Here is an 11926-nt window from a genome sequence, read left to right as displayed (position 1 = left end):
TTACTGCCTTCCACATAAACCCAGAAGGAGCCAGAACCAAATCAGCAGCATTCTTCAGGTGAAGCCCCCTGGTGATCACTAGTTAGGTGTTTACTTGTTCTCCTGCGAGCCTCATGAGCCTCAGTTGTTACTCCCAGTCTCCCCACCATGAGAAAGCACTCAGTTCTGGAAACTGACTCTTGACAGTGTTTCTTTATTGAATCCCTGGAGTGTTGAACTGGATCTGTTGGGTATTATTGTTCACTCACCCTGACGGAAACTCTGATATTCACAGTCACAGTTACATGAAAAAACATCCTGACAAGTGCCCAAGGCAAGCATTTGGTGATTGCTCTCACCCTCTGTGTCACACACACTCAAACACACGCACACAGACAATCATTTTGGTTAGAAACCTCACATTGTGCTAAGGTTCCTTCTAACACATTTACCTTATTTTTTCTCTGTGGCTTTCCCATCATATGTACCAGGAGCAGAATTTTCTTTATTTCTGCAAACACCTCTGAGTTTCTTATACATTCTATTTCTGTCGGAAATTATTTACATGTCTACAGCCTTGCAATGAGGGTTTTCAAAAATACAGGGACTGAATGTCACTGAACATGGTCAGAGATTACACAGTAAGTGCTGGAAAACTGTATGCTCATCAACAACAACAGAGATGTGGTACAGCAATAAAGTACACTATTAATAAACACATGTGTACGAGCAACTTTATGCCGCACAGTCTAAACTGAAAAGTCACGAAATCAGAAGGTCGGTCCACACAGTGCTCCGGAAGGACTTTTCTGGAAACCTTCTGGTTGTACTGCTACAGCTACAAGCCTGTATGTCGATGGTCTTGAGTGGTGGCGGACTGCCCCGGGTCAATGGCACACCTCACCGGAAACCTCAGCACCAGCTGTCATCAGGTCGGTCACAGGGTCGCATCCCTGGGCTCTCCAACAGGCTTCGCCCCATAAAGGGAGCCCTGCAGAGGAATGTGGTCCCCAATAATGGCAGCGATCAGAGCTTCAGGGGTGCTGACCTCGATACCAGGGGTGCCTGGAGTGCCGGGGGTGCGGGAGCGGGTTTGGCCAGACATGGGACTGTCTGGGGAAATGAGGCGCTCTTTCCTGCTGGCAGAGGCACAAGGGGAGGGGCTACGGGGGATGGCTTCGCGGGACCGAGGCCGGGGCCTCAGGCTAAGGCCCTGCAGAGTGGGCAGGGCGGGACTGCGGCTGCGGCTGGGCCGGTGCTGCTTGCTGCTTGCAGGACTTGGGCTGCGCGACTGCGAAGGCAGCAGACCCAGTGTGCTGTCATCCTCTGAGCTGCTGCTGGAGCTCCCGCTGCGACTGACCAGCGGGCTGCAGGACGGCAGCTGGACCTACGGGGAAAAAGGTGGTAGCTGGGAATGGCGGACCTCAAGACAAAGGGCAACCGGTGGAACTGCAGCAACGACCATTACCTGAAAGGGTTCTGTCAGCCCAACGATAGTGTTCATGCTGTTGCTGAAGTAGCCCAGAATGTATTCTCCACAGCCCTTCGGCAAATCTTCTTCGGCAAAAATGACCTGGAATGACAAGAGAACGTTGGAGCAAGATGGCTCAGTGTCATCAAAGCCAAGGAAATTTATCTACGCTGGATTAAAAAGGACAGAGTTTTGCAAAAACAATGACATCAGGTCTGCAACAGCGGAGCACTCACTAGAGACTGGTCACCTAGTAAACTTTGAGCAAACAAGGGTACTGACATCAGTCTCCATCTACAGAAGCAGATTGGTTAGAGAAGCCATAGAGATAGAAAAGCGTCCAGACAACTTTAACAAAGAAGATGGTTTCAAGTTGTCACAAACATGGACTACACTAATCTCATCTATCTCCACCAGATACACCACGGACCAATCATCAAACCACCTCAAAGCCGAACAGCCAATAGACGAACTGCCCCCGGCTGGTACAGCCCCTCAAAGGAGTCTACAAGCTGACAATAGGACCCCTTACTACTTACGACCCCGCCCTCCGGCAGATACACGATCCAATCGCACCCACCGCTGACTACAGCCCCGCCCACCAACCACTATAAATACCTGAACTCCTCAATCAACCTAACAGATTACATTAATGATCTGTGAAGACAGTTGCTAACAGTTTATGATACAGAACCCTGAGGATGTTTCCAACATAGGAAACGAAACGTTGGGATTAGTCTCTGTGACAACGCGGTCTACTCCGGAAGATGCTAAATTCCAGTCTAAGGACAGAGTTTATTCTCAAAGACAGATTTCCCAGTCTATTTATTTTGTTTTAACTGTATTACTCCCATAAGGGGGTGCGGTGGCGCAGTGGCACAGTGGGTTGGCCTGGGTCCTGCTCTCTGGTGGGTCTGGGGTTCAAGTCCTGCTTGGGGTGCCTTGTGACAGACTGGCATCCTGTCCTGGGTGTGTCCCTTCCCCCTCCAGCCTTTTGCCCTGTGTTGCCGGGTTAGGCTCTGGCTCCCCACAACCCCATATGGGACAAGCAGTTCAGACAATGTGTGTGTGTGTGTGTGTGTGTTCATCCCATGTCTACTTTCTAAATGTTCTCACAGAGGTTACTCTCAGAGCCAATAGATGACAGCAAGGAGCATCCAAACACAAGAAGAGTATGCCACCTCACTCTCATGTTATTTTCAGTCATTTTACTTTTAATTTTCATGTAGCTGTAGCTCAGTAAAGTATTAAAATAAATATTCTTACAAAAATATTGGTATACACATGAGCCACATTTAAGATTTCCCCATTATCTGACCTATAAATTGAAGTATCTCTGTAGTACTGATTATGTAATTGCAGTAAAAGTTACTTTGAATTTAAAAGTAACTGAGTTACGAACAGACTTCTCCCATCTGTGCTTGTAAGTGTATTAAGGAAGAAGGGTCAGACTGTGCCCATTACCTGGTGCTCCTCTGCCAGGTGGTCAGACTCCTCCAGTCTTGCCCAGACGTATGCTACGTAGTCCTTTGCATGTCTGAACCCTACCTGCCAACCAAGGTGGCTGATCAGTAACGCAGAACACTTCCCCGTTCCGAAAAAAGGATCAGCCAGAAGACTACAGCCCTTAGAGACACTGGGTGGCAGAAGGCTCATACCTTGTACAGGCCAATCCAGTCCCAGGAATTGCGAGCGAAGGAAGAGACCACCTGGAAACTGACGGAAGCGTCTGACACTTTGCTCCACTCCTTATCCACTGACAGCGTAACCAGTGGAATGTCCACCTTGAAAGGAAACTGGGAGCACAGACAAGGACTTGGTGGGAAAGGACACTCCTTGGTCTTGGTTATTGTTCCTTCTGAGAGCCAAACCAAACAGCGGTTGGACAGTGCAGACAGGCAGCTGACTCACCTGCAGTGTGAAAGTGGCGCTGACTGGTTTGTGGTCACTGATGGTGTAGCCCATGTGGCTCCGGTATGTGTGCTGCGTGACCCTCAAGCCATGGCTCAGCCAGGACGTCAAGCCCCGCCTGACGGTGGGGAGGTGAGTGGGGCCAGGCGAACACGTCGCTCTCAGTCTCCACAGGATGCGATCGGTCCAGGCAGGCTTGCGTTTTTTTGCACTGAAGGGGAACAATATGAACTACAGCTGTAATAACACACTGTGACGCCCTGTCTGATTTTCCATTCCTACTGTTTGTTCATCTCAAATATCCTGCCGCCAACACAAGCCAAACAAGCTGGTCTACTGAGCATGTGTTCCATGGAGAGTCAACACTGATCTCCGGCCAAACCTGGTATCGTAGGTGTGTGTCCCAACGTCAAACTTGTAGGTGGGGGGGAAGATCAGAGGGCCCTCCTCGAACCCGCGCAGTGTTGGTTCGCTTTGCTTGGCCATGTTGAGCTACGGGATGCAGATATCAGAAAGGAATTGACGCCACATCGACCTGGCAGAACTGAGGTGTAAGGGAGGCATCAGCACAATAGTGTAAAAACTACACGTCGCTGTAGCCATGATGATCCCACTAGTGGCACATTGCAAGAATGGCATTAGTATGGGGCAGCAGGAAGTGCAACAGGTACACAGTGGGTCTCCAGAGCCTATGGTCATGTCCTAAATGAGGGTCATAAGGTTACTGTGGATTGCAGGATGGTCTCAAAAATAGAAAAGTTACAGTTGCACAATGTGAAGGGTTACTGAAATAGTAATTAAAGTATCCATCTATGCTTAATATAATAATCTTTGAGTCCGTTCACACGTCGAAAACTCCTGTGTCATGCAGATCAGTCTGGGAATAATCCTGTTAGCAAGAATTCAGAAAATGTCACATTGTACACATCGAATACCCAGCAACAACAACAGGAGCAGCATATAAATATATGTTGGTGCTCCCCCTAGTGGTACTCTAGAGGAATAGTTTATTAGGATACATTGGAGCTCCCCCTAGTGGTACTTTGCCGAAATAGTTTATTAGTACACTGCTGCTCCCTCAACTGAGACACACAGTACTATCAGGACTCACCTGGTCCTTTTCCCACAGCATTGAAAGCCTGTTGCTCTCAATGGCACTCTTCACAACATGGGTGTCGTAGTCCTCAATGCGGAAGTTGAGATCCCCGAACCAGAACACGAGGCTGTGGCAGAGGACACAAACACAATCCTAAACCACAGTGATGGCCTCCTGCCCAAATATGCATCTGAATCACTGGGATCGACCTTGCTCACATACACACACCTCCTCCATCCTGAGTGTTCTCATTCACAAACACACACCAAGCCACAATTACACCCCCGGAAGTAAAGTGATAGTTTCAGCAAGGTGTGGGGTACGGGGGCTCACTCATGGTCCAGCACGCCCATGCCCCCGCCACACTGGAACTGCTGCTGCTGCAGGATGCTCTCAAAGTCTTCTACTCGCTGGCCCAGGTTCTGCATGTGTGCGGGCAGGTGACAGTTCAGGAAACACACCGAGTGCCCGAATACAGTCATGCGAGCGCTCACACCTCCCTTGTTTCCCTGGAAGAGGGAGACAGACAGGGGGTGAGGGAGTGTCCGCATGACTCAGCGGATGACCTGACTCAGCTACTGAGACTAATGAAGAGAGTGGTAGCCGTGTCGTTCAGGTCACGGTAAGCGCTGCAGTGCATGACAAACCGCGTGAGAACGACAGCAGCAGTCAGCCAGCAGCCCTCATCTTTGCTGCATTGACCTCAGAGCCAAGGAGACTGCGCAAAGGCACTGCTGAGGCTACCATCTACAGGAAGGACATGCAGGACAGGTGATAGGCTCCGCCTCTGATGGAAGACCCTCCTCCACAGAGTCTCAGAATCTCTCTGCAGGTCAAAGCTCACGTGATGCTTTCCATAAGCAGAGATACAACCACTGAGTAACATAACAGTTTTCAATCCCTTGTATCTCATATATTCGAGAGTCTGCAACTTGGGAATTTAAGAAACTGGAGAAATGTTTAGGCTTTTTTCCCTTTATAACTGCCGAAGTAATGCAATGCGGAGACAGAGAACACATCAACAGATAATTTAATCTTGAGGTGCAGTGGGCATGCTTTGTGTTTGCTGGGCCTGTCTCTGTGTTCAGTGGGTGTGTCTCGATGTTGAGGTTGTGTGTGCTGGTACTCAGTGGGTGTGTTAGTACTCAGCACGTCAAATTGGTCAGTTGGTACGACCCAGTGTTTAGGGGTGTCTTTCCATCGAGGGGCGTGTGTTTGTGCTAAGTGTCCAGACAGGCCTCACCCAGTAGCCCCCCAGTCCGGTGCGCGTGCTTTCGGTGTGGATCTCTCGCAGGAATGGCAGGTGCGAGTACCTGGAAAACACCAGCAGCAGCACTCCCTGCATGCGCTCTGAAGTCACCTGGGGGAGAAGGAACAAAGGACTTAGAAGGCAGCCAAGGGACAGCTGGTAGTGTAGTGGTTAGAGCTTCTGCCTTTCGATTGAAGGTCATGGGTTTGATCCTACCCTCCAGATGTAGTACCCTTGAGCAAGGTACTTTCTCTAAGTTGTTCCAGCAAAATTACCCAGCTGTATAAATGAGTAAGTAATTGTAAGTAAGTTGCTTTAGAGAAAAGCATCAACTAAATGTAAGGTAGAGGGAAGAAAGGATGCACAAAAGGTAAAAAAAAGTAAAGGAAGAGGATGGGGAAGAGAGGAGCAAAGCCAGAGAGGAAAAGCACTGATGAAGAGAAATGCAACAAAATAAAATGTGTCTTCTTCTCATGTCAATCCCCCCTGAACACAGCACCCCAGAGACTGGCAACACCCCTTTACTGACCAGTACATATCCCCTGGGGCTCAGGGTGTCCATGTACAGCTCTGTCCACTGGTCAGTGAAGAGAACGTCCTTCAGGCGTTTGTTTATCATGGAGTTCATCTCCTGCAGCCTGTCAGCAAGGTTGAGAGTGTTGGGGAGTAGTGGGTGGTAGGGTTGAGCCAGGAAGAGAAAAAGACTTTTGAGATACAACTCAGTCACAGGGGGAGAGGATGAACTCAGAGATGGAAGAGGGGGAAGGGACTGAGGCAGTGGTGGCAATCAGGGTGCTGGGACAATTCCTAAGGTCACACTGGCACAGTGTTGACCTCATACATGACTGTATTCTGACACCAGTGATTCCTCTCTTAACGTGTCTCACCCAATGATGTACATGTCAGCATTGCCATCAGCAGAATTCAGCTCCAGCAGGGATGTGATGCCATCGGGAGGGACAGCAGACCCCACATTCCATGTGACTATGTGCACCCTATGAGAAAGACAGTAAGGATGTTGACATGTTGCAATTCCATAATCCAGTCAACATTTACAGGTACGTTATTTGAAAAAAGTATAGTGTGTAGTGGGTAACATATTGATTACTGCTGTTGTTATGAAGGTTGCACATTTGAATCCCACACCTACTGTATTACCTTCAGGTCACAGCACTTACGCTGAACTGATAAACCAAAAATGTCCTGCTGTACAGAGAGGTAAATCATTGCAAGGTGTTTAGTGCACAGAAACTGACTTCGTGAGTCACCTTGGACAAAACAGTCACGTATATAATGTTTCATTTTAAAAATTTTTGAAAAAATCAATACTGCAAGCAAACTGGAAAACAAAATTGTCTTCTTTGCTAAAACAGTAAACAAAAGAAAACAAATGAGGGTAATTCAGCAAACCGAAAACATTTTTTAAGCTGCGGTTCCATTTTGGTTTGTTCATTTCATGCTGACCTGAAATCTTCAACTTTTTTGTCTGATGCGCTGTTTTGGGGGCGGACTTCTGCACTCCCACATGAAGGCTGGATTTCCCGCGGCTGAGGGCTGAGAGTGGCGGAAGGAATGGTGGGAGACAGGGTGGACACTGGACCACATGCTGGCCCGACCTTGATTGGGGCAGGGCTACGGGATGTAGAATTTTCCAGGCCTTTGTGGCCAGGTGCCAGGAGGCTAGAGGGCATGTCCACAGGCACAGGGGGCATGGTTACAGACACAGGGGAAGTGGGTGTGTAATGTGCCCCAGGCATGCTCAGCTTCGGCCGGCCCACTCTTCCAGTAGTTGCAGGTGTACTTGAAGCCTTGGCTCGATGCTCATCCCGTCCAGGAGCAGGGTTCTGGACCTTCAAGGGAGTGGGTCGGCCTGAAGTTGGAATAAGGGTCACTGGCCTAGTGGGTCCAGCGGGCTCCATCTGGCTGCAGGTCAGTAGGGTCAATGTATGACACTGGTCTGGATGTGGGGAAAAAAAAGTAAGGATGTTTGACTTTTACTGGATCAAACAGGAGCTACACTCAGGGTAAACAACGGGTTGTTTTTGACAGGTGGAACAAGGTCTGATGCGCCAAAGGAACAAAACAAGTTCTGCATTCAAGGGCTGAAAGAGGACCCAGCTGTAAGCCTCGGAAATATTCACAGGGTGTCAACAAGTTACACATATAATTGCTGGGTGAAAAAGGAAAACAACAAAGGGGAATGAATGGAAGGGAGCAATGAACTCACAGTGGCCTATGGGGGATACACACATACTGTTCTAATATAGCTTTTTCAGGCAGATGTCACCCAAGGGCATCTCCATTATGGAGCTACACTGTCCACCATGCATTATTGATGATGGGAGGAATGCACACATCAAATTAAACTCCAATAATTAATGTTCTCGAACCAGACCAAAAGAGAGCAGCGCTTCAGGCACGTTGTCATCTGATGAACACTAGCAGTCTCACCACCCACGGAGTTACTACACATAACGAACACATAACGCTGAAGCAGCACACACAGGAACACAGGGCTGATATGACATCAGTGTAACAGAAACTACTGTAGACTGTAAAAAACATACAGAGAGGTATTGTAATTGAACACAAAGGACCGAGGAAGTGTAGAAAACAAACTGTAACACTTAATTCATTTAGCCAACATGCTTCTCCAAAGCAACTTACAATGTTACAGCACCTGCAACTGTTTACTCATTTATACAGCTGGAAGATTTTTACTGGAGCATTTTAGGATAAGTACCTTGCTCAAATTACAGCAGTAGCGATTCAAACCTGCAACTTTCAGATCCAAAGACAGCTCTAACTATTATACTATCAACTGCTCAACAAGCTGTAGCTCTCAAATGAGGAACTTGTAACAGAATGAGGGTAAGAAAAACATAATGAGGGAGCATAACAAACATCACGGTGTGTAACAAACACAGTGAGGGATGTAATAAATACACAGCGTGGGATTATAACAATACATGATGAAGCAATGTAGCAAATATAATGAGGGTCTGTTACAAACACAGAGGGTGGCCAAGAAAAACTAACAAGGGACCATGTCAAAAACAATGAGGGGTTGTAACAAACTCCTCTTGGGATCTATAAGAAATAATAATGAAGGACCACGGGAAATATAAAGAGGGATCGTAATAAATACACACAAATGCAAACCAACAACTGCTGTAAAAAACTTAATGAGGGACTCTAACAAATAGACAGCAAAAACAAAAAGTGGGAATGTATTACACACAGAGAGCTTACAACAAATCATCATTTACTGTACTATAATCACTATGATGCTGCAGCGTAGTAAATTGACATGGTAGATAACAAATATGGCACAGGAGGATAATAAACTCAGACAAGGAACTGAAATAAACAGAACGAGAGATTGCAACAAAAACACAGAGGCGCATGAAATCAAATACACAGAGGGGGACTGTAACAAAGCGAGAGATTATAAAAAAATGAAAATTATAATAATAATTGAATATAACAGAGAGGGGAAGTTGATGTAATTAGAATAATGAGAGACTCATAGATACAGAGTGAGAATGTAAGACACAGAAGGCCTATATTAAATGCATTGCTCTCATCTTGTGCAGAAAAGCATTGTCGTTAGAAGAAGGTCCTTTTTTCTTACGGCGATTCATACAGCACAGTTTCTGCATCACAGGATCTGACAGTTGGCAGGCCAAGATATGAACCACAAATGCATAAATAACACCAAACTGTGCCAATATAACAGATGAGTCGGCACCCAAGCGGTTCAGCAAGTGACAGTAAGTGTTCCCAGTGCAGGCTGAGCCCAAATGCTCAGACCACACACAGTCGGTGGTGTGTAAAGAAAGTAGCCAGCGATGCGGGGGTGCACTGAAGCAGCGCACCTGTGAGGGATACAGTGTCTTCAACTTCCCTGTCCAATGAGGAACTGCAGGGGGTCACGTCCCCCAGGGGACAAGAGAGGAGTACGAGGAAGGAGAACGGCTTGCTATCCTCAGATTGACTTGTTATGGTCGTGGGTCTACAAAGCACATCCTCAGGGTCGGCAGAGTCAGTCGTGGTTATGGTCACTGTCACTGAGTGTATCTCTCTCTGTCACACACACACTCTGGGAACATGATTAAGTGATTTCTATAGCAGGGAAAATGTTCTAATCCTGCCCGATCCACAATGCAAACCCTTTTATATAATGGGTTATATAAATACCGTAGTACAAACACCACCCAGAACATCAGATTTCAGGAACAGGTAATAAACAGGTAAGCCACATCAACAGTCAGTTGTCTTCATCCACCGTGACCTTTGCGGTCAAACTGTCCAGTTCTCTGAATAGCATGATGTAAAACAGGTCTCATCCCCTGAACATCATTTTTCTAATTACTGCAGCTCACTGACTGGGACTGATTCATACTACGTTTCCACAAGGAGCGGTTCCTTCGTTTACCACGTTTCCCCAGGTCGTGGACGGTGAGGACGCGATATAACCACGAAAGATCATGAAAATCATACCCGAGTCCCTCCATCATATTGTGGTTTGTCTCAAGTTCACCACAGCACCGACAGACACACACACACACACACACACTGACAGTCTGCCGGGTTGTTTTACAGACAGTCCACATCTGTACCGTCTAACCTCCACGAAACTCCAAAAATACAAGCATCTAAACCGAGGTGGGAGGCGGGGTCAGGCTTGAGAAGAAATAGAGAAAATATATTTAAAATCATGTACTAAGACACGCGAGCGATCCTGTCACCGACACAATGTGACAATATTATATACAAAAACATGATTAAAACAACGTACCGTACCTGGCCAAGGTGGTAATTCGCGCAGAACCCCGCGAACACACACACACAGTGCGGACACTTTGGAGAGGAGAGAAGGATCATCATCGGAGCTGATCAAAGACAAGTGTCACGTCCTCGATGTCCTCTGGAGAGGAGGACATGTTCTAAATCGGGGCTGTAAACCGGCAGCAGGAGCGCAACGGAAGCGTTTGTGTCTTCTTTCACATCATCTGCGTCCGCATCATTCGCATCATTCATGTTCACATCCTCCCCGTCCACACTGACAGGACGCGGCTCGTGTCTCTGAGGGACCCAACCGTGTCAGCGCATCAAACGAGGCACAGAAACTGCAGGTGACACGTGACATAGCCGGCGCGCGCCACGTGAACATACACCGCTCACAGAGATACAACAATCATGTATCAGGGACACGCACTCCACAGGCAGGTACAATCAATGTGTCAGGGACACACACTGCACAGAAAGACACAGATCACAGTGACACACTCCACTGAGATACAGTGTAAATCATAGTGACACACACTCTACAAACATGTACAATGTATCACATAGGGACACACACTCCACAGACAAGTACAATGCATACAATAGTGACACACACTCCACAAAGAGATACAATGCAACAGATACATTTATTCACTTAGCAGATGCTTTTTCTCCAAGGCAACTTACAATGGATACTGTGTAGTGTTACTACCAGCCCGCACACTTTATTCACGAAAGTGACTTACACTGCTAGATACACTACTTACAATAGGTCCCTCATCCATACGTCAGTGGAACACACTCTCTCTGTGTCACTCACACACTATGGGGGAACCTGAACAGCATATCTTTGGACTGTGGGAGGAAACCAGAGCACTTGGAGGAAATCCATACAGACATGGGGAGAACATGCAAACTCCACAGAAGCCGAGCAGGGATCAAGCCCACATTGTCTTGCACCACCTAGGCACTGTGAGACAGCAGCGCTATTTGCTGTGCCACTGTGCCACCGTGCCCCCCACCCCCCCCCCCAGATAGGGACACACATTCCAAAAGCAAATACAATGTGCCAAATGGGGACACATTCCAAGGACAAGTACAATGTATCAGATAGGGACACACATTCCACAGATAAGTATAATGTATACAACAGTGACACACACTCCACAAACAGGTACAATGGATCAGATAGGGACATAGAACCCTTCCTGGATCGGGGCCTTGGCGTGGCGGAAGGGTTTGCGTGATCTAGGGATCTCCAGAGCTATGTCGTCAGGAGCATTATGCTCCTGGTAGGGTCTCCCAAGGTGAACAGGTCTGGAGTGAAGATCCAGACTAACACAGTCCAAAAACCTCCATGAAAAATGGAAACAGAAGAACGTTTACCCTGCCCGGAGTAGGGTCACCGGGACCTACCCCTGGAGCCAGG

General features: G+C 47.5%; 1 protein-coding gene across 2 annotated transcripts; it reads right to left on the bottom strand.

Annotated features, from left to right (window-relative positions):
* Nucleotides 1-208: 208 nt before the first annotated feature.
* Nucleotides 209-10820, bottom strand: inpp5ja (inositol polyphosphate-5-phosphatase Ja). 2 transcript variants are annotated; one of them, XM_018746020.1, is made up of 13 exons: nucleotides 10508-10820; nucleotides 7171-7663; nucleotides 6594-6701; nucleotides 6236-6344; nucleotides 5701-5817; nucleotides 4791-4966; nucleotides 4473-4584; nucleotides 3744-3853; nucleotides 3362-3572; nucleotides 3109-3246; nucleotides 2915-2998; nucleotides 1448-1552; nucleotides 209-1366 (listed from the first exon to the last, which is right to left on the bottom strand). In XM_018746020.1, exons 2-13 carry the CDS (start codon nucleotides 7623-7625, stop codon nucleotides 917-919), a joined length of 2175 nt encoding a protein of 724 aa, XP_018601536.1. In that variant the 5' UTR covers nucleotides 7626-7663; nucleotides 10508-10820; the 3' UTR covers nucleotides 209-916. The 2 variants fall into 2 exon arrangements, with proteins under 2 accessions (XP_018601536.1, XP_018601535.1); XM_018746019.1 differs by having other exon boundaries at nucleotides 10513-10820.
* Nucleotides 10821-11926: the final 1106 nt, after the last annotated feature.

This window comes from Scleropages formosus, chromosome 6 (genome assembly GCF_900964775.1).
Source record: "Scleropages formosus chromosome 6, fSclFor1.1, whole genome shotgun sequence".
Taxonomy (NCBI): domain Eukaryota; kingdom Metazoa; phylum Chordata; class Actinopteri; order Osteoglossiformes; family Osteoglossidae; genus Scleropages; species Scleropages formosus.
Note: the sequence above shows the minus strand (reverse complement) of the source record. Positions and strands in the feature narration are given on the sequence as shown.